This window comes from Ascidiella aspersa, chromosome 3 (genome assembly GCF_963924565.1).
Source record: "Ascidiella aspersa chromosome 3, kaAscAspe10.2, whole genome shotgun sequence".
Lineage (NCBI taxonomy): Eukaryota > Metazoa > Chordata > Ascidiacea > Phlebobranchia > Ascidiidae > Ascidiella > Ascidiella aspersa.
The window spans coordinates 32,176,586-32,199,281 of NC_139449.1; the positions used below are offsets into that span (position 1 = coordinate 32,176,586).

Consider the following 22,696-nt stretch of genomic DNA (forward strand, 5'->3'; position numbering starts at 1 on the left):
ACAAGTGTTTCTAAATAAATTGTTTTACGTCGTCACGACATGACATAAATTTGTGACGTCAACGCTAGCAAAGGTCATGGCTTCCCGAACAAAAATCCTCGATCCGCCCCTGGTGCGGAACTAGAGTTTCGTTTACATGGGCAAACATTGTTCATTAAGCAGCTTGAATATTGCAGCGCAACCATCTGATGTATATTTAGGTGTACCGGTTTGACCGAGCGTTGGTTACATAATTTACGGGAAAGGTTTTGTCAAGGTTTAAAATGAACCTGTTTGAGGCCTTTTAGTGAGCGCCGTACTATTTACGGAAAACGATTAAGTTGAAGATCTGAGTATACCTGACCGCGTACTGTAGGCAGCTACTGTATGTGTAATGACGATTAAATTGATTTAAACCGTTATGGCACCATTTGCTCGGAAGTGATTAACTGTGACGCCTTGAAAAACATTAATAACGCCACATTATTCATACACCGCCCACCAATTCCAGTTTTATAAAGGTGATTTAGATAAAGCGATAGTCAGACAACAAGGTGGCTGGCCGAACAACATAAGCAAGAGACAACAGAACAAATGTATAGGCATGTCGTCAGGAAATTTTCGGACTAGAAAAAAAAATTATTACCAGGGTCTCAATATTTTTGCTTTATTCTGACGAAAATCGTAGTTAACAATCTTGTAGCAAATGCGTTTTGAACGACGTTGTAAATGTATACCAGTGTTGTATGCAGATCTCTTTAAATTAACTGAAGTCCAAGTCAAGTCGGTTGCTAATTAGAGTCCAAATTTCATTTAAGGTTTGGCTACGGCAGAAAGTCTTTAACTGTGCACCAAGACACCCTGCGGTACGTCGTTTTAATTTCCAAGGGCGTCGCACAATGATTTGTTTCGTGCCCGAACTCAATTGCGGTGATAAATGCTTGCAAATAATAATAACAACTCGCATGTGAAATCGAAATCGTTGTTATTACTACAAACAAGTGCGATTTATTTAAAATTTGGGTTACAAACAAAAATAATAAATCAAAACTAGTAAAAATTACTGGTCTCGTCGCGAGACCTTTTCCAAAGAAATCGCAAGAAAAAGGGTTTAAAAACCACTTGATTCCGCTGACCGCTGAAAAATCTGAAACAAAACAACATGTTTATATTAGACTTATTGCAATTTTTTGCCCTGGTTGCACAAGTATCAAACGATCAAGTTTATGCGGTTGAGAAGGCCCTTTTCGACCACCATACACTTCGTCGAAAAATCGGTGTATAATAAAACGTTGTTTGTCACATTGAGAGTGTAAAGTGAAAGTACTGTGTGAACGTGGTGTAAGCCAAACGGCGCCGTTAAGATTTTGTTTGCGTACACTGTTGATCGGTCGAGTAAGCTGCCTTCCGCTTGACATGTCAAAGAGCAAAAACAACAACATGAACTATGAACAGGGCCGTAACTGTCAGCGGTTCAGTCGGCTCGCTGTACCTTTTCCCAGAGCAAGGGGGCGAATACCTTGATGTTATTGGAAAATTTTATATGATAAAAGCTATGGCAATCTGTTCATATTTTAATTTAAAATAAACAGGTATAATCTCTTTTTTCGGGATGCAGTTTGAAGAGCCCCGTTTAAACTCTTTTGCACGTATGAAACTTATGTGCCTATAATGAGTTTTCATGTTTATTCCTTGGAAATATTACTCTTTTGACCATGTAGTTGCAATAAAAAATGTTTCACAATTTTATCTGCATTTTTTGACAACATTGTCGATACCAAAAAACTGCTTCTACAGCTGAGAAAATTATTCTAATTGAATCTTACTAAATACGGGCGCCCCATAGTAGAGTTTGCACCACGGCCCCAACTGACGAAATTACGTATTAAATTTGCTCTGGTTCTGCTTGGTTGCCCAACTGAAGAGTTTTGTTGGAGTGGGTAGGTAAACTCATTTGGATTTTCTTTTCAATTAAATCAAATTTTGACTATATTCAAGGTATTTTAAATATCAGGTATCGGCTTGCACAAGCGTTAAAAATCGTGTATCGGCATCGATCCGAATAATCGTTTCGTTTAAACGTAATACAGCATAACGTAACATGCGCCCGGACCCCAAAAAAATCTTTCGGAAAAAAGCGTAATGCCTTCCCTTAAAATTAACACAAACCAAGATAGATATAACTTTTTTTTTTCAATATAACAAATAGGTTTCAAGAACATCGTCCTTCCGATTTTTGCAAAATGCGTCAACGTTCGGGTTTAGGTATAGAGTTCGAAATATGCGCTTAGTATTTGTGCTAAGGGTGGCCCAATTTCAATTTGTTGCTGCACTGGTATAAGTTGGCATAACAATCCATCAAGCATTTAAATTAATAAGGATGCAATTTGGCGCCACGTACAGTACTTAACGTCAAGTCGACTTAATTGTGTTAAAGCCATCTGGCATTAATCACAAGGCGGAAATGATTTGATATAAACTGTGACGCACTGTACACCTCAACGGAAGAGATAAACTAAAAAAACACCTACTGTAATTAATTACACAGTAGCGAAGCTATCCGTTATGTACTACTGTGGGTTGAATTTTGCTTGGGTAGGGCACCGACATTTTTTTTAGAGATAACGTCACAAAGTTACGTCATAACGTGACGTCACAAGTTACATCTAAACGCGAAGTAATGAAAAGTAACCTATAACAACACTGTTAATTCATTTATTTAGTTAAAGCTGTAGATTGTACAGGTGTTACTTTCAACGCAAAAGCTTTGACAATGTTATCGATATGCGCAAAACGCCTTTATATCGTTTGAAGTTGCCCAAACTTTTATTTTCGATGCTGCAATGGGTAGATAGGACATACGCCCTGTTTTAAAATTTGAAATTTTTTTTATTTACTTTTTTTTTGTTTACTTGGTTACCATAGGCAAACAATATTTTTTTTGGAGCGGTGCTAGACAACGTGCCCCCCCCCCCCCTTGGATTACCCCCCTGGTTTATGTTAATGAAAGTTCAAATAAAGACTGACTACCAGAATATTCCCTGAAGGGGAAATTTGCCTAATAGACGATGGTTGCAAAAAACACAAAATGCATCATTGCTTTCTACAAACCACGCCATATCACAAAGAAGCCGCTCAAACCACCCAAAAAAATGCAAGTTTCACCCTTCTGGAAATGCTGAGTGTCACTTCTAAAGTTGTTCGCTCACTTACTTGCAAAACAGTCGTGCTTGACTGAGCGCGACCTCGCATTTGTTTTGCACAGCGCCTTGAATGAACGCGTTAAAGCTGAGTTTGCATAATATAGCGTTATCGGTCAGCATTTTGCTAGCAGGTCACATTTGTGTTTGTCTCGGCAATTTGAAACGCAGCTACATCGATAAAATTTCACCTGGTATAGTTGGGCTCCAGCGGCTGTTAAAACAAACTTCGACGTAAGCCAACCGAGGCAATGCGAATCACTCGATTTGTCAAGCCAAGCAAAACTTGGTTGGTAAATATGGCCGGTTTGAAAGCAGACGTGACCAGTTTCGCTTGACTAACGTGGAAAATACTTTTAGTTCAGTTGGCTCTTTGTGGCATAGTAATCCGGCCTAATTGCCTACTAAAGGTCGTAAGAAAAACAAGCTCAAAGTTTGGAGGGAAAGTTATTCTTCGCGTGTTAGCAAAGGCGGTAGTTCAAGTTTTTGTAAGGTAATTTGTCAAGTGTTTATTATTTTGCCAACAGTTAAATTTGGGTTAGTTTTATTCTCGTTAGTCGGAAACCCTTAATATATGACGACCAGGCCCTATGTTCCAAAAAAAGTTGCCTTTATAGGCCGTTTGTGGTTAGTTGTACAGTAATTGGTATTTCTTAATAACTTAACAACGCATATACTCAAGGCATATAAAATAATTATTTTTTGTTGATCTCAACTTCGTAAATGAAGAGTTGTGCGTCCCATCGCACCTTCAAAAATGATAGATTGAGCAACTTAAACTTGAAAACGCGTGTCAGCACCAAACGAACTGTGTGATTTATTATGGTTAGTTCGTTATGGCTTCGCGTTTATATATAACTTTGTGACGACTCGTTTTGTCGTAATTTGATGATATGCGGTGAAAAAATGTTGATGCACGCCCAAAATATGATCCTAAATCCGACCCTGACTATAGCTGTTTTATCGGTCACCATTTGGTACAGTTTGTGTCGAGTTATATTTACCCGGGTTAAAACAACATACTTTATGCGTCAGTGGTAAACAATCCGCCAAACGGCAAGCATTGGCAAACAAATCAAGCTTTCACACAGTCACCTCATACCTAATTACAGCGTTATCGTAGTCACGAATGTAAGAGCAATGCCACATTTGTATTGCAGGCTACATGAGCAGAAGTTATTTCAAAAGTATAACATTTTATCAATATAGTGAAAATATATACGACTGAATGTATTTGGGCTGGCAGTGATTCTAAAACAAGCAATTAACGTATTTGGGTACACTTTGCACGGATCTGTAATGTAGCATGATAATGAATTGCAAAGCCAAAAATGTCGAGTAGATCGACATTTACCACCTTTAGGTTAATCAATTAAGTTGATGTAGATCTACTAGAACTTTTTGGGCTTTGCAAATCGTTATCGATAAACGTATTACTTTTATAACTTGAGGTTTTCGGTTTTGTAGTGGTAGGTTGTTTTTGCGTTTATTGCGAAAACGCTATTTGCCGAACTGTTGCAGTCGATCAAGATGAAACCATGAGTTTACAGCTACTGGAAGACACCCGCTTGTTTTCGGCCTGTCAGAAATGCTACAACCTAAAACCCTCGATTATTTGCGAGACGTGTGAGTGTCGTTTCTGTTCCCTTTTTTGTAGACTTTGATATGACTTCTATTGCTCGTGTTATCTTGCATGTTTTCCGTTGTGTGTTTTTCCATTTATTGTACGATCGTTCGGCGTCATTCACCCTGACGAAGGCGACTTGCATAGGTTACCGAAATGTTGGTAAAGAATTGCAATTACCAGTAGAGCTGTTTTTTGATTAATATTGCTTCTATATGTTTACGACGTGCTATGATAAATAAAATAAAAATAAGGCAACCTTTGAAGCCTTTTGTTGCAGTTTAATGGTAAAAAAACTCATTTTCTTTCAGCATCAGGAGAATGTGCTTTCCGCCACTACGCTACTTCTTTGTTTTTCCTATCTGAGCTTACAGATAGCACCAACGAAGTTGTGCTGACACAATACAGTGCAATCCGCCCATTCACAAATCAACGTACGACCAATCTATGCAGGTACGTCACAGACACGAACGCCAAGTTTAGGGTGCTTGGGGTACATAGGGCACCCCTAGAGGAACCTTCCCCCCCCCCTAAAACAAAGATTAATTTTTATGCGAAATACCTTATATGTTTCTGCTAATGCGTACGATTTAAATTTTAAAGTTTTATTCCCACATATTTTGCGACAGTTAGTCAGTTATTTTCTATATCTTAAAATACATTTTAACTCTTTAACCGCTGCATATAAACATATGTTTTCAGCGGGCATTTTGTGACGTCATATTTAGCCTAACATTTTAAGCACCCCTTCAAAGACATCAAAGTCGGCGTCTATACGGTAACAGATTACTATATTTTCCTACACACACACATGCCTGACAGCAACAGCATATTCTATATATTCTTTGTTTCTAAAGTCAAATTTATTTTTTCACTATACGCTTTATTTGAATTATCGTATTTCAATTGCAGCAGTTACAATCCTATGCAATGGTCTCTTTGCCTTAATGGGGACCCGTGTCGGTTTGCACATAGCAAGGCGGAACTGAAGTTATGGACACATGCTGAGAAAAATCGCCTGTCTTGGACCGAAGTTAGCCGATCTATCCAAGGGTCTTTCACAGGTGGCTTACACGTCTAAACTTTACACTCAGTTTGTATTTGATAGACCGATTCCTACCGTGGACGAAACAATTAACTCATATTGTCCATTTTTTGTTATTAAAAGTGAACTTATAACCCTAAGCAAAATTGTCGTATTTTTTAATGTTTTAATAACGATTTTTAAAGCCGAAAAAGTTGAGTGTATCTGCTTTTGATAAAGACGTTTCGAAACCAGCTTGTATCATCATCAGTTAATTTTGATGTTTTGTTACATGCTTTGTGTCGTTGTTTTTCACTTAATTGTTATTCAACCCAAAAAATACAGATAAATATAGGATCTTCTGTATGACAGTATAAATTTAGCAACACAGCAATTAGTTCAGGAGTACGTTTTCGACCCTTAAAACGTTGCGAAAGCTACATCGATAAAGTACGTACTAAGAATATAAAAGCATAAGAATATCAAAAATATCATTTTAAACGCTTCGAATTACTCTTTCTTCATTTTTAACCAAGGAATAAAGAGTTATACGTTCAAAATAATACGTATACTTATGTATGTACTTCGATATTCTTACTCCGTCTTACTATAACCTTCCACCTCGCTTAAAGTTAATTTTTTGTCAAAACTACATTTTCCTGTTTAGACTCTGGTGTGCAGCCGCCACTGTTTCACTGCCAGCTATGCAACTTAAACTTTTCCACCGTCTCTCTGTTTTCGGATCACTGTGACAGCAGACAGCATCGAAAACTGCTCAAAAGCGTTCCGTCGACAGGATGGAAGCATCGTGCTCCTCCAGAGTTGAAATCATCCTCTAAATATTACATGTGTCGTCAGTAAGTAGCGATATATAGGTATCGTTTTATTGTGTGCAGAAAACACTGATTACGTAGAGGTTGTTGTTATGTTCTGGGTGACTTAAAAGCTGTTTTCAAAGTGGAGTACATCGACCTTTGGGGTGGTACGCGGATTACTTTTAGTGGGTCAAGAAAATTTGGGGTGTGTAATGAAATTTTGGGTTTTCATATTAGCACTATGTGCGAACCAGAACATATAAAAAGTATCATTAAACACATGTGTCTGGTTGATAATCCCAACCAAGGGCTAACGCATGTTAAAATAGTTAGTTTTCGATGTTTGTATTTGTAGACCTATATGCGTTGTAATGTTACTGTGCCTGTTTAATATTTTTTACATTAGGGGTCTCTGAATTCCTTGGGGGGTACGCCGACTAGCTTTAGGGGTCTTTGGGAGCCTAATTCGAATCTAGGACTGTAATGTGCCAGAAAATAAGAGGAATGACATTTTTAAAAGACAGAAGTTTAACACTTGGCGCCTTCTCATTTAATCAGTTTAAAATTCATTTCGGGTTCACATTTCATAAAAATAGAAAGTTTATAAAGTCTACCTGTTGTATGACATCATCTCTAAACAAATTATGCGGACCCTGGTCCACGCAAACTACAAACGTATTTTAGGGGTCTGCGTTCAAAAACTTTAAAGGTATGAAGTAGGCCTACCGGTAGTGGGAAAACAAAAATATCATATATATGTTTTAAAAGTTTATCAATGCTCCGTTAACCTGTTTGTTTGGTAAAAGCTGAAAACGAGGCCTGTGTGTAACAGTTTATTACATTGTTAATATACGCCAAATTGCTGCACGGCCTTGCGTCCCTATTAAGCCATGTTGCACAAAAAATAAAAATAGCTATCTCATCCCTTGTGGTAAAACATGATGATTAAATATATAAACTGTTGCAATCAGCAGACTTAGTAATATTAATCAAAAACAGCTCCTGTAGGAGTTTTACTTGTTAACTGATGTTTGGGCAACCTATGCAAGTCGCCTTTATTTGGGTGAATGGCACCGAAAGCTCGTAGTACAATAATGGAAAACACAAAAAAGAAATGTGCAAAAAAAACGCGAGTAACAACACGATAAGAAAACAATTAGCGAAAACGTATGTAGCTTCTAGTTCAGTTGTTCTTCACGGGGATACCGGGGTACCGCGGCGCCCGGTGTGCCATTTGTAATGCTCAAGGGTGTCGATAGGTATTTGAGAGTTTTTAAGAATCTGATTTTTGCTCAATTGATAAGCTTCTTGATACAATTATTTGTGTGTGATTAGAGACAATTATATCAAATGACATATTCCTACATGTTTTAAGTTGATTGTGTTGTTCCAGTTCCTTAACAGTGACATTTCAGTAAAATACTCGAAAATTCCAGTCGGGGTGCCGCAAATCTATTTATCATTTTTGAGGGGTGTCGTAAACCATTAAAGGTTTAGAATCACTGCTCTAGTCCTTCAGCAATTATTTGTAGCATGCCCTGATCTATCAGTTGGTACAACGTAGTTCCGCTTCGTTTAATGAGTAAGACAAAAGCTTTGTGACGAGCCTGTTATTTGATCCATCGCAAGTAGACGGAGGCTTATTTCTGTTGCAGTGTTAACACTTGTCCTAATGGACGGTCATGTGGTGACGCACACTCACCTGCAGAACTACAGGAATGGCAGAGGCGACTGGACTTTCTAAATCGAAAGCTTGAGTATATGCACTTTTTTCAATATTTTTACTTTGCTGATTTTTTATTTGAATTTAGTTTATAAAAAATATAATTTTACCATTTCAAACAACCTCTGTTTTTATACAAAACCCTTCTAAAAACATTTAAGCCCCATTAAAACATTTTTTATATATATAGACAAAATCTCACAGAAAATCTCATTCAAGTTTTTACGTATAGAAAAACTCTTTTAAAGAAGGTTTATTCATACTAATTTTTCTATACATCATTTAATTTTTAGATTTTCAAAAGAAAAAAAACTGTTGTCTTTTGCGGACCAAATCATTCTGGAATATGAGAAAACTTCTTCATTTGCATCTGTGGTTTGTTAATCTGTTAGATTTTTTTATTATAGAGCGTTAAAGGCTAAAGTTAGACGAAGAATAAATATCTAAATTCTGAGCCTATACAAAAGTAGGAAGCATTTTGCCAAAGTTTCGAATAATTTTTTATTTATTTTTAACATTTTTTACCAAATTGTTTATTTCACGTGGAGACATTTGTGTCTGCAAGTTAACGGGTTGAATTTTTTGTAGCTCGCCAACGAAATTCCAGGCATAAGGTTGAAATTTTTGGACAACAAACCTTATGGACGAAGTTGTCTTCCAGGAGAAACTGTTCAATGGAACATTAAGATTTCATGCGCTAACAAAAAGGTTATCATATATTTTTTGTTAAAGGTGTTTAAAATATTTTGTGTGTTTATTTTCGTAATTGACAATTTTAAAGTCGGAAACAAAAGAGTGTTTAAAATTCGAATGTATTGCGATTTTTTCAAATGTTTATAGTTTTAAGAGGCATTTTTTGTTAAAAGCCTAAATAAATTTGCCACTTTAATTAACACGCGTATCTAGTTGCTTTTCTTAAATTAACCTTTTAAAATTATTTTTGAAATTCATTGTTTTAAAACCCTACCGTTTAAATAAATGACGACAATCATATATTTTTCCTTTATATATTATAATTCTACTGACTTACATTATGTCTCAGAACAGTGTAAATAATTTTCGAATTGATTCTTTATTGAAACTTTCTTTAAATGTTTGATTTAGGAACAGATTCCTAGTATTTTTATTTGATTTTTTCTCTTATTTTATAGATGCAGCTGCAACACGTCGGATTTTTAGAAGAGGCCACAAGGTTTTCATTGAGTCGTATCAGCAACAGAAAACAAGGGCGATTTTCAAGCCATGTCAACTTTTCGTTACCCACATGCAACGATCCTAACCTGAGCCATGGTGTGGGAGGTTTTCAGGTAACGTTTAAAGATATAGATTGACCAAATATTTACGTTGTTAATTTGCACGGCGAGACAACTGCAGATGATAGTTTGGGCAGTGGTTTCGTGGTAAAATTACATTATATAAGGGATTGAAAAACTGAAAAAAATCTAATAAAAAGAATTTATTTTATCTAGCTTATTGGTCGGCAACCATTGGGCTCGTAAGTAATTCTGCTGATTGAGGCTACGATAACGGTAATAGATAATTGCATTACTAGTGTAAAATTGTAATTACTTGCGTTTGTCAGTATATTATTCAGAATGGTTATTCCCACAATGAAAATACTGAGTGATTTTTTCTTTTGTTCAAAAGTCCTAAAAATAGATTTTCGAAGCTGTCTTCAATACAACAATTTATCAACCCTTGATTAATGACTATATACGGATTCTTATCGTTATAGTAAAATTTGTAAGGTTGAGGTTATTGGTGTTACTGTAAACAATATTTCAAATTTTATACGCATAGTTGGGTTTTTGTTTTACCTAATTAATAATGTGCTGTGTCTCAGAAATTCAGAATAGGTTTATTTCACCAAATGGGTCTTGCAATGCTAAAGGTTCCCGACAAGTGATCTGTCGGATCAAAATTTAAGAAATTTTACAAATAAAACGTAAACCTTGAGTAACTGTAAACAATTAGGCTTAAAAAAACAGGATCCGACAATTTTTAAAGGAATATATATTTAGCCTATACTGGCATCGTCAGTTCCTTATTCATAGGTAATTTAAAAAATGTCCGATCCTGGTTTTACTCGTTTTTTTTTTAACTTTGAGTTTTATTGTTAACATACAAGTCAGCGGAGCAGTGATCGACAAGCAGAAACCTGCTGCCAATGGTTTTGGATTCCATAAAGATACGCCCTTTATTAAATATATGTAATTTTTCCTTAAGGTGAAATTCACTGCGCAACGGGATTTGGGATCTTTTCACGACAACCTGGTTTTCGAGTTTCTGGACCGTCCTAGGCCGGCTTTTGTCGCGAAGTTTAGCGTCGAGGTCGTGAACGTAAAGCGACGAGCCTTTACAGATGCTACCATGGAGAAAAAGCCGGTACTGTGGGAAGGCACAAGGTGATAAGACGAGCAATTTGCTTTGACAGATGGTTAGACTGGGATGTTATATAATACAATAAAGAGCAAGATTTTCTTTCGTGAAAATTCCACACTTTTTTATCCTATATTATAGTCACTGTTGCGTAATTGTCGTACATGTGCACAACACAATTAAGACATAATGCTCCAACTATAAAAAACAAACTGATAACAATTGCGTCCCACCTTTTATAAGTGATGCTTGAATTACTTCTCAGTCACATTAATTGAATATGATACAAGCTCGTATTGAAACGTTTTAATCCAAATGATGTCGATCTACTCAACCTTTTTGTCTTTGTAGTTCAAGCTACAATTACATATACAGTAAAGTGGTTTTAATATTAACAGTTTATTAAATGGGTAGGCTATGCACGGTAATGTAGGTTTTATGAATAACAAAGACAAGTATTGGTCGAGTAAATCGACACCGTCTTAGAAAGACGTTTCCATACGTAGCCTACTTGTATCATCATTATTTAGATTTGATTGCGATGCATTTAATCCTGACTTAAATAAGGTATAACATTATCGCTTACAATCAATACGTATCGATACTTCTTACAAGATGATGTCGGTTAACGCTATGGTGAACGCTACTGACCCCACTGCTAAATGGCTGCACCGAAATCACTTAATGTTCGCACACGACAAAAAATCATAAATTTTGTTTACCTTGACAAACTAAATGTTTATAAAAACAAGAAAATCTCGTCCTTACAGGTAAACGACAACAATGACTTTAACTTGTATCAACAATGACTTTAACTTGTAAAAGTTTACGTCGTTGTCTTAATTAAAGTCAGTAATTTATAAGTTCTTATCAGTATATTTCGCCACAAAATGGACATAATCAGTTTCTAGAAATGAACAAAACAAGGTAATGTTTAAAAACAACGCAAATGTTTTGATTTTAACTTGTTTTGAAAGTATGCCCCATCAATCAACGGCGCCAATGCCAATACGCCAATATGCAATTTCCGCCTAATTAAGCACCACGTTTTTAGGCCTATCGTGCCTTTCAACGACCAGCCGTCGGCCAACAAAGTTCAAAGGTCACTGGACGATCTGCTGGTCAAGTACAAGCCGCCAGAGGTCGCCCTAGAGCACGCGAGCGGCAGTTTGAGAGATTTCGAGGTTCCCGACCTGGACTCGAAGAGTCTGACCGCCGACAACTATGTGCGACGAATGCACGAGTTCCTCTATCACGAGGAAACCGCCCGGAGCAGGGCGCTGAAGAAGTGAGTCGCCAATCTTATTAAAATAGATTTTTGTTTTTAATTAACTGCTATAACACTTATTTTCGGTAAGCATAACTAGTAAAAATCTTGACTGAAACGTCTATATACACAACGTGTGTTCTATGGTTAAAATCTTCTGGAGTTGTACCGACCAATGATAACGACTCAGATTGTATTATGAACCTGATTGGGCTGGCTTAAATTTTATTGAGTCTTTCCGAAGGCACCCGGTGTACAACTGTATATAATGTGTACCGTTATTGTTGACCAGTGCGGCGCCAGAAGGGCTTGTTCACAGAATACACTGATCAGTGATTTCAGTAAGCCTTTTCTAAATGCATCCGGTGATTATGAGTTTGGTTTATAATTATGCAAAAAGATTATTATAGCTCTGGGCCCCCCAAAAAATTAAACAATTCAGCATATCAAACATCTTTCATTTCTCTAAAACAATTTTGACAATGTCATTGTTGTTTTATTCAGACTCATTATTCTAAAAATCTGTTTATTTGCGTTAAAAGTGTTAGAGTTTTTTTAACCAATTGATCTGATACAGTCAGTACATATAACTTAGAAAACCGACTTGCAAAAGGCGCATGCGCTTTCGTAGATTGCATAAACACAGAACGACGTATTTCCCATTTAAGTTCAGTAAACACAGTTGTAGTCAGGCTAGCGTGAGCCAAAAATCTTCAAAAAAGTCCCAGATAAGCCTAATTCTTTAAAATTCTTAGACTAAACTCTTCCTCGCGCCTTACGATGGCCAAAACCTACACCTCAGTGGACGGGGGGATGAACATAGCGGAAGAAGGGAAACTATTTGCAAGGTTCTGCCCCATAACTGCCATGAACCGGGACTCGGACGAGGGATTGCTGTTTCTGGAGCACTGCAACATGGTGAGAAAAAACAACAAACTTAAAAGTTATAAAGAAAGCAGCGATTAAAGTAGGTTGTGAGGTTAAATTTATTGCTACTGAGTCGGTGAAAAGCAACCCGAGTCCGACTCCGGTCAAACTTGCCGATTCTTAACAACAGTATTACATGGATCTATTCTATGAGTTATCATGGCCTATTAGGGTTCATTGCTTATATACTGCTTACTTCTGTCAAGTTATCTTTCTAATCATTTTTAATGAGAAATCAAATAGATTTCGGTGGAAATGTAATACACTGAATGCAGATTCATCCTCGCGATTGTAGACCTAAAAATATGTTTAAATTCAGTTCAATTTTTAATGGGATTGGTGCTTATTGTGCGTTGTGAAAAAAGTAACTTATTACACAGTTGTTGGCCGATAAAAATGTTTTTCTATAAGGATGAACTTACAGAACTTTCCGTTTTGTTTATATTAGGGAACAACTGCCGATTGTGGCGTATATTACACTTTTAATGCCATTTAATACAGGTACTTCTCGGTCTGCGTTCTAACGAAGCGTTGCCGGTGTATCAAGCTGAAATTGCCGAGAAATCGCCTGAACACGTTTGGCTGCGGCTTTCCGAACAGTAAGATGATGTAACAAGTTATTAGATTGTGTAGTCTAGAGTTATGGCAGTTCATCCGCTAAACAGCTTTATCAACTGTTAACTGCCCGCTTAATTCGGTTGCGGAAATTAAAAATCAGTTTGCAGGAGAATCAGGCAAGTTTACACCACCGATATTTTTTAGTGTTAGCGTTTCAAAAAATAAAATAAAATAATTGTGAAGGCGTTTTTTGGCTTAAGCCTAAAGGTCAAAGGAAACATTGTTCCCTGGCATTGGACTTGACTTTACATTAGCTGACGTTGTTACCTTATAGTGGTAGGAGCTCGACTTGGCCACCCTTTCTGCATATTAACTGATACCAAGGTAACGATAAATTTAGATTCATTTACATTAGGAAACAAATGTCGGGTCAACCATTGTAATATATTAAAAAATCTTGCAGAGTTATCTGATAACGTTGCACTGAAAAAATAAAAAATAAAATTGCACAGTGATCAAGGCTTGCAACAATCGAAAAAAGCATTATAAACAGCGCTCTACAAGTCTCTAAAGAATAAAACAAGACCTCATAACCGAAATTGTTTATGAGTTCGAATTTTTTCGTCTTAGGTGCGTTGAAGACTGGGAGTTGTACGACGGAACCTCGACCTACTGCGATATTCACCTTCAGCTGGAAAGGCAGTCGTTCTGCACAGCTCACTACGCCTTGGACCAGCTAGACGAACTCGACCGCATTTCGCTGTTGTTTCCCCCAAAACAAACAAAACCGGCAAATCGCTCACGGGGTAAGTAAACGCATATGTACACGTGTTTGCTGTTCTACTGGCCAGGGCTGCGGAGTCGTTTAAAAATAACCCGAGTCCGACTCGGGTCAAAATAATAAACCATCTGATTTGCGAGTATATTTGTTATTATACTCGCCAATAACTCAAGATATATCGCAATTTAGCTAAACATTTGCGATTAAACACGAAGCTTTTTACAAGTTGTTAAAAGATTGTTAAGTGATAACTATATGAGTAGCCTACAGCCCTTTATGTGTTTTTCTGTGTGGCAGATTTGTTAACAATTTAACCGAGAATATAATTGGTACCAATCAACATCCTTTCTATTCATCTGCGAATATATTTATAATAAGTTCAGCATGTGATACTGGAACGAAAGCAAGATTTAATTAAAACGATATTACTCGCTTTGGCCCAATTGCAACCTCAGCAAATGGTATATTGAATGGAACGGACAATTCGCAAGATACTATAAAGACTCGGTCAAGTAACCAGCGTACAAATTGGCCATATCTTAGATCAGGGAACTGAACACTGGGTACAAGCCAACGTAATGCCACAAGGTATCTTATGCTATGTTAAATAGGTGGGCGAAATCTAAAATAACATTCGAGCTAATATACCACCGCTGTTCCGGTGTCCTAAAAACCGTTGCATGTGGACGACACGAACTTAATGCGGTGTACAGAATGCAACAAGCATTGACGCATGGTTGTTTCCCGAATCGCTCCTCTCTTAGCCTGTGTAGGTCAGTTGGTATAGCGACTGTCCCGGTATGTCGTGAGTTCGAACCTCACTGCATGTAAGTTGTTTTTCTAGCCTACCCTGCTTGCATCCTTGATCGACAGATTCGGTTAGTCTGATAGTTTTCAGTGTACTATAATACATAAGCCAATATTGCTGGTCAAAAAGCGATTTCAGAAGGGATAGATCACACTTGTGGAACACATGTGTATCTTTTATTGAATGACTCTGTGTTATGAACATTTCATCTTACGTTTTTTAACCTACATCTAATTGTTTTGCTTTATGTTTTAAGATTCGGTCAGAAAGAGAGCCGAACACCAACGAAAGCTGCAGCTCAATGAACAACAGGTGAGCTAAACGCGATTAAGACAAGGTCCATAACCCGTGATTTAAACAAGAGGCACTTTAAGCTTTTATAACTGATTTTAAGTGACAACGGCAGATTTAATGTTTTAAACTGAGTTAAGATGCGAAACTGTTTTAATGTAAATTTTTTTTGTCAAGTCTTTCACTAAACTGCGATGCTGCTTGAGAATTATATTTAGTTGTTTTTTAATAAACATGCGAAAGGCAACAAAAAATAATTTGTTTACATTGTAAAGGGCTAAATGTCGAAAATAAGGAATTTTAACGTTAACAAATTGCACAGTTTGATGTGTTTAAAGCTCTGCTTTATACTTTAATTGATTCTTTATGAAGATGGCCATTTTCGAAGCATCGGTTTTGGACAGCCCGGGACAGATTTTGGTGGTTCTGGGACCTTTCGGAACCGGAAAAACCTACGCGATCGGCAAATGCGTGACGCACTTGGTCGAAACACGCCCAGACAGTAAAATTTTGATTTGCACTCACTCAAACAGGTGTGTTTTTTTCTTTAGCGTTTTATACCAAAATACATAGTTAGAACTAGCCAGACCCTTAAAAATTTATAATATACCTTTTTAAAAAAACGTTTAAAACACCATTCCCAGCAAACTTATACTAAACCAGTATCTCCGTTTGAAATATTCTATGCGATTGTTAACAGTGCGGCGGACCTGTACATTCAGAATTATTTCGCTGGTCCATCAACAAACAATGGAATCGTGAGGATTTATTATCACAAGAGGAATACACGCACCGTACCAAGGGTAAGGTTGCGTGGTTACTTTTCCACAAGATTTTTCCTACTAAACCATGACTTTTGTTTAATGATGATAATTTTTGATGATAAAAAAAACAATTGTAAATTTGGTTTTGTTCAATTTGCAACAAGTTGTTGGAATAGAACCGGTAACGCCAAAGTAGAAAGTTCTCTGCTTATGGCATGTATTGAGTGTTTTTAAACTAAAAATCAAAACGCCAAAATAAACTAGCAATCCGACGAAAGACATTCCCAACACTAGCGGTTCGCAAAATGACCTTGCCACGCTACCCTGGCACACTACAATTATGCCACTTTGTTAATAAATCAGTTTTGATGTTTAACGGTCTTTAAAACCTCCATAGAACCGGCATTCTAAACGAAGATGTTCGAATTAAATTATAAATAAAATTAGCGTTTGCTTTGTTTTCGTTTTTTAGGTTTTAAACAAACAGTTTAAAAAAAATTAAAAAAGCGCTGTCAATTCAACGGTTTGACACACTGTTCTCAAAATGAACGTATCATTTATCATGATACAACAGGAGGTGCAGGACTGCTGTCTGTTTGACGAGGAAAACGGGGGTTTCCGTTACCCCAGCACCCAAGAAATTATCTCAAACGAAGTGAGGGTGGTCGTCACCACATTTAACACTTCAATTGCTCTGGGCTTGATGGGCACAGGAATACACGGAGTCTTCACGCACATCTTTCTGGACGAGGGCTCTCAGGTGTGACGATTGTGTGTTCGATGTGGTTCTTGCACTATTTACTCTCAGTATTCCTCTGTGAAAAAAAGAAGCTCTCTTCGAAAAAGTCACGCAATATAAACTACAATCAATTTATGATAGACACATTACATAAAACAACTTAAATGCTCAATAAAACTTTAAACAATGGTATGGGTGATATTAGTGTTGTGGGCATTAGGCGGTCAAAGAAAGCATCCTTGATCTTCTTTAAAACCCCAGATACAATAAATGACTCATTATAATCATCCACAGTTTAAATTCATTTGTCTGTCTGTAGTAAACAACTAGGTTTGATGAGATGTGTATAGCTGCCTCTTTTATTATTTATTCATTTTAGTTCGGAACCTTTTCACGGAAAAATGACTGTATTTCATTCCTACACACAGGCAATGGAGGCAGAAGCCATCATCCCTCTCACACTTGCTTCCAGCAACAAAACCCAGGTGATTGTCGCCGGAGACCATTTGCAAATCTCACAGAAAGTAAGTGTGATTTATTTAAATGGCAATAATGTGATTTTATTACTTAATTTTATTTTCCTCTTTTTTATTAGCGGTTTTTATATCATGGATTGTAGTGTTATTTATTTAATCTTCCGGCGATCAGCTAATATAACAAATCCAAACTAGAAATAAAGCACTTTAAACTTTTGAAAGGCTTCCTTTAGATTTTTTATCCACCGCAAACTTAAATTCATATCTGTATTTTAAGTCGTCAAGCAAGCGTTTGTTAGATTTAAAAAAACTTCCGATTTGTCTGCAAGCAATAAAACTACATTAATGCGAAAAACGCCATATAGTCACATTCTTGATAATTCTTTGTGCAGATTTACAGCAAGAAGTTCGGCTCCGAGTCGGACTACACTCTGGTGGAGCGGCTTTTCACAATGCAACGAAACTTCGTATTCCTGGAATCCAATTATCGGTAAAGAACCCTTTTTTTAACATCGTCGAATTTCCAACTTTTTTTTATCTGGGGCTCTGACCTTCTTTAGATGCGTCCGACCAATACTGCAACTCACAGAAAAGATATTCTACCGCAAAGGTTTACTGAAGTCGTGTAGCGACGAGGTGGTTCTTCCTGGCTTGGAGCCCGTGCAATTTCATCACGTTCAGGGTTGGTTTTTGTAAAGCATTTAATTCGATTCAAAGGTTATTGCAAAAATAAGCAACTGCTGTTAGTGTTCGTCGAAGCATTTCCACACCCGGTATCGCTAGAGCGAATTGGGAAAAAATTGACCCAAAACCGGTTCATAAATTTCCGGTTCGGTTCCGGTTCGACTCCCTGCTTGTAAGGCATTTTGTACCTAACCGGTTGATATGCTTCAGAATTACCGGAATGAAATAAATGAATTATTTTGAACTGAATAATTGATCGGATGATTAGACTCTCCTTTAACTTAGCATTAAAAATCATTCGCTTGCTTATTTTAATTACTGAAGTAATAAGGAAAGATTTTTTACCTAACGGACAAATTCTCCGCAAGGTTCGTGCGAACAAGATCCTTCGACCTGCGGGTTTAAAAATGTCAAAGAAGCTGAGAAGGTTGTGGAAATAGTCGAACAGCTGCTCGACAACTATCAGGGGGTGATCCACGAAGAGGACATCTCAGTTGTGTCAAGTTATGCCATTCAGGTCGGATGATTTTTGCACTCTCAAGTAGAAGTGTATAATTATATGTTATAGGATTCAATGCCCAACAACTGGTAGTGGAATCGGTACTTTACCAATTTGATATAGTCATTTCATCATGGTAGGCGAAAATCGATTTCCATTTATATGATAAGTTTCTCAGAAATTAGTGAATTGACAATTTAAGATAGCGAAACTTTTTACGTGCAAGGAAATGCTGGCCAAATATACCTAAAAGAATAGCTTTGAAACCGTTTCAACTTGTTTATTTTGCTTAAAAAGTAATGGTGTCACGGTAAAAAATCAAACAGCTTTAGAAGCACATTTTTATTTTCTGTGATTGCGAAATCCTGTCCCCGGCGTTTTATAATTTAAATTTTCCTTTTATGCAGGTGGCGACAATACGTTCCTTGTTGAGGCAATCACGAAACAGGCGAGTGGCGGTTCACAGAGTGCGCAATGTTCAAGGTACAGTTGAAAAAATCTACGATTAATCAAATTTAAAAATTCTAACGGTTTGGAAAGTTTGCTATGCTTTGTTAAAGAAAACAATTGGCCAGATTTTTTAATAAAAAAAGTAGAACATTTTTTTCTCCGTTTGAACGATTCGGCAATAGCTCATTTCATACCTTTATAATTAACTTAAATAAAACGAAAACAAACATCCTTAAAAGAGCAAACAGTTAGAGAGTACAACTAAACTATTCATCTAGTTAAACATTGTGGCTTTTCTGTTCATCATAGAATGGATAAGAAAACCCCGGTACTGTGTTTTTTTCAAAATAAGTAAGAAACTAATGTACGAAATATTTCGTTATAACCTTTACCTGAAGAAAATCACAAGTTTGTATCGAAAATTAACCAGTTATCGAAAATGAACAAACGTACAGGTGGTTGGAGCGAAAATTTACCGCTGTGTTAACTGTTAAGGTCAAGAATACAAAATCATCGTCATGAGCTGCGTGCATCGGAGGGCTGGCATCGAAGACAAGATAGGATCGAGTTTCGGTCTCCTGTCTAACGTAGGCCTGCTCAATACCGCCATCACGCGGTCGAAGATAGCCGTAATTGCGGTCGGTGATGCTGCCACCTTGTGTTCGATCGGAGAATGCCAGCATCGCTGGAACGTATTTTTAATGGTACGTATTGTTAATTTTTTTTGGAGGAATTATGCGAAAGAAGAAAATTTGCTTGAGAGTGTATTACGGAGTTTTTATACGTTTTTGTTGTTGTATTTAGTGCAATTTATAGTTTTGTACGCTACAGATAGTAGTTTGTGTTTTACCGCTAGTCCGTACTCTTTCACAGCGTTTTTTGGCGTTTGCATTACGGTATTTGCTGCACATGACCTTTTAATAGTTTATGTTACCGACCGGAGCGTAGTGTCCTTAATATATTAATTACATGTTCATGTTGCTATGGTCGCATATACACAAGAAACATACCACTGTGCTATTTATACCACGTCAGGAGTTACCCACGTTTATTCCGAGTGAAAATGTTAACGTAAGTCGAAAACAAATAGCAACATTGCCCGGCCACTTCAGCTTTTGCTTTTAAAAGGTCCAAATTTTTTCAAGGTGCCACAACTTTAAAAATTCGGACTTCTAATAGTGTCCACCACGTTTAGTCGAATTTTTTTCCCTGATTTTATTGTTTTGTCCGAGAAAGAGATTCTAAATTTAACCTGGGTAAAAATATTTGCGTTTTCCGTTTAAAGTGCGAATTAAGGTGAACTATGATGATGGAAAGACTGTTCGTAAAAATAGGTGAACCTGTTTTTATAAGCAGTCTTAGCATCATCTGATACGAAAGAAAGAATCTCTATTTTACATTTATTTGTCTGCGGGAGATTGCTTCCTTCCGAAGTGCTCCAGCTTCAGGTTAAGCATGTTGACGATTGACATTTGCTTAACCCTTTTGCTTAGAACATTTTATTGTAAGTTCTAATACTGCAATGGTTGCATCAGCTAAGCCAAACAACGATCACTTCCTCAACTAACAGCAACCATTGTGGCTTGTGTTAGAACTGTGCGATCCTGCCTCGAGATTTGAGTCTCGCCAGCATCCGCGAAGAGGTTGCCAGCATCTCGACCCTAAACCCAAACGCTGCCGGGTTTCAGTTGAGACGAGCAAACAGCAGATCGTCCGGTTTAGCGGCCAAACGCGTCCAGGTAAAATGATGTAATCGATTTTTTGTTGCTCTCGTTCGAATGGAATGTTGTACACCAGTGTTTCTCAAGCATTTTTAATGGTCAATGGCGCCGAGAGATATTTAAGAATCTTTAGGAATCTCATTTCGCCCAAGTCTTATAATTTTTTTGTAAAGATTAGAGTGGAATAAATCCAACTTCCTACGTTTTGTAGAGTTGAAGTGTGTTGTTCCAGTTCCGTTTATTGCAAGACTCTATTGAACTAGCTACGGAAATTTTTTTTAGGGCTGCCGCAATCTATTTGTTATTTCTGAGGGGTCCTGCTAACCATAAAAGGTGTAGAAACACGGTTGTACACTGTTTAAATACAGTGGCTTTTGATACTAACTTTTGTCATTTTTTTAAATAATGTTTTGACCCCGGTTTAAGTTAGATATTGCTTCTTTGGTTAAGAATATAAGGCTATAGTATTGACGATATTTAATTTTGAGTAATGTTTTGTTGTAGTGGTTTTGACGTTGTTTTTAAAATAATTTACTCTTTACTGTTTGATTCCGATACTTTTAACTGTTATAACTTATATTTTTATATGTCTTATTAGGTTACCAAATTTTATTACTTTTAGCTTACCTGAATGCTTTTTTTAAGCAGTATTCTTTGCAAGCTTAGGTTAGGATCGTTTGTCTAAAATTTTATAAACTAATGTCGCGATTGCATGCAGTCCAGGGTATTGCAACTGCTTTCGGTTGCTCTGCCCGACCACTAGCATTGTAGAATTGCCAAGGTTTCGTAATGTAAAATATCCCAAACACACAATCGCCATTTTGGTGTATTTCGCAGACCCAGAGAAATGACGAATCATCGGACGACGAAGATAATATATACGGAGCTTATGAGGACACGAGTGACAGCGAAACGGACAGTGAAGTATGCCTATTGAAACCTCCCGTCGATTTTCATTTAGTTCTTAGCCATTAAACCTCAAGACAGAATAGTACTTATGTAATTTGAATTTTACTGTGATTTGAACCAGGCCTGCGGAGTCGGTTATAAATAAGTCTCCCGAATTCGAGTCCCGAGTACGACTCCGGCTAAATGTACAATTTCGTCGAGTTCCGAGTCACTAAAATAACTTGAATATGGTGGATATTGAGCAATCCGCTCCTAGGGGTGTCATATAATTCAATCACCCACAATACATGGTGAGGAAGTAATTCACGATTTGCTATTGCCTTTTTTCAATTTTTCAGTTTCGACATTTCGTAATGCGCATGCGCACGTCGGACTCGAGACTCGGGTAGTTTTACGTACAGTCTTACTAGAGTCCTGAGTCCGACTCCAGCCAAACAAACCGACTCCTCGAGTCCCGAGTCCTGAGTCCGGCTCCTACTCCACAGCCCTGATTTGAACTTGTTCTGTCTCACTGAGTCTACTGTTGTTGTTTTTCTAAGGTTAGTGATTTTACACATTTTAATACCTTTTTTGTTGTTTACGAAGGAATTTATTGTGAATGATAAGATCCTGAACGAGATCTTCGCAAGCCAATCTGGCGAGCGGACTGACAAATTGGATGAAAAGGAAATTGAGCAACCTGCTTTCAGGTAAGCTCTGTGAAAGTGTATTCGCAAGCCTACTCTACGAATTCTAACGTTCATTTGTAAATAATCCACAATATTTACACTTATTTATGGTGTTAGTTACTAAAATGCGTTATGTAGTTTACCTATGTGTTACCTTGATTGTATTATCTGTGGTTGTGACGTCGAGTTAAGCAACCAAACGAAACAAGTTTGTGACAAGATTGTCTTGTAAATTCTTTGTAACTAGTGTTAATTTACGAATTGATAAACGTTTAATTTCTTCGCGGGAAGGTGCACATTTTAGACTTAACAAAGTTTCATTTTAGCACTCCTTGATAAAAAAAAAGTAATTTTTTAGGTTATTGAATTCCAATGTTGTCCTTTAAAAGTGATATAGTTTTGGATATTGA

General features: G+C 37.1%; 1 protein-coding gene across 2 annotated transcripts in view; it reads left to right on the top strand.

Moving 5' to 3' along the window:
* The first annotated feature begins 4,550 nt into the window (after nt 1-4,550).
* Nucleotides 4,551-22,696, top strand: part of LOC146162510 (3'-5' exoribonuclease HELZ2-like) — a 48,562-nt gene continuing 30,416 nt past the window's right edge. For both annotated transcript variants that reach the window (XM_083384015.1, XM_083384016.1), the window contains exons 1-26: nt 4,551-4,805; nt 5,115-5,256; nt 5,716-5,867; nt 6,495-6,684; nt 8,298-8,399; nt 8,659-8,740; nt 8,954-9,073; nt 9,517-9,672; nt 10,592-10,770; nt 11,799-12,032; nt 12,767-12,929; nt 13,440-13,537; nt 14,127-14,302; nt 15,342-15,397; nt 15,749-15,909; nt 16,077-16,179; nt 16,715-16,900; nt 17,308-17,403; nt 17,748-17,845; nt 17,916-18,037; nt 18,408-18,556; nt 18,946-19,021; nt 19,484-19,692; nt 20,581-20,727; nt 21,547-21,633; nt 22,204-22,307. In XM_083384015.1, the coding sequence (XP_083240141.1) occupies nt 4,718-4,805; nt 5,115-5,256; nt 5,716-5,867; nt 6,495-6,684; nt 8,298-8,399; nt 8,659-8,740; nt 8,954-9,073; nt 9,517-9,672; nt 10,592-10,770; nt 11,799-12,032; nt 12,767-12,929; nt 13,440-13,537; nt 14,127-14,302; nt 15,342-15,397; nt 15,749-15,909; nt 16,077-16,179; nt 16,715-16,900; nt 17,308-17,403; nt 17,748-17,845; nt 17,916-18,037; nt 18,408-18,556; nt 18,946-19,021; nt 19,484-19,692; nt 20,581-20,727; nt 21,547-21,633; nt 22,204-22,307 (3,476 nt within the window). In that variant the 5' untranslated portion in view covers nt 4,551-4,717. The remainder of the gene's footprint in view (nt 4,806-5,114; nt 5,257-5,715; nt 5,868-6,494; nt 6,685-8,297; nt 8,400-8,658; nt 8,741-8,953; nt 9,074-9,516; nt 9,673-10,591; nt 10,771-11,798; nt 12,033-12,766; nt 12,930-13,439; nt 13,538-14,126; nt 14,303-15,341; nt 15,398-15,748; nt 15,910-16,076; nt 16,180-16,714; nt 16,901-17,307; nt 17,404-17,747; nt 17,846-17,915; nt 18,038-18,407; nt 18,557-18,945; nt 19,022-19,483; nt 19,693-20,580; nt 20,728-21,546; nt 21,634-22,203; nt 22,308-22,696) is intronic.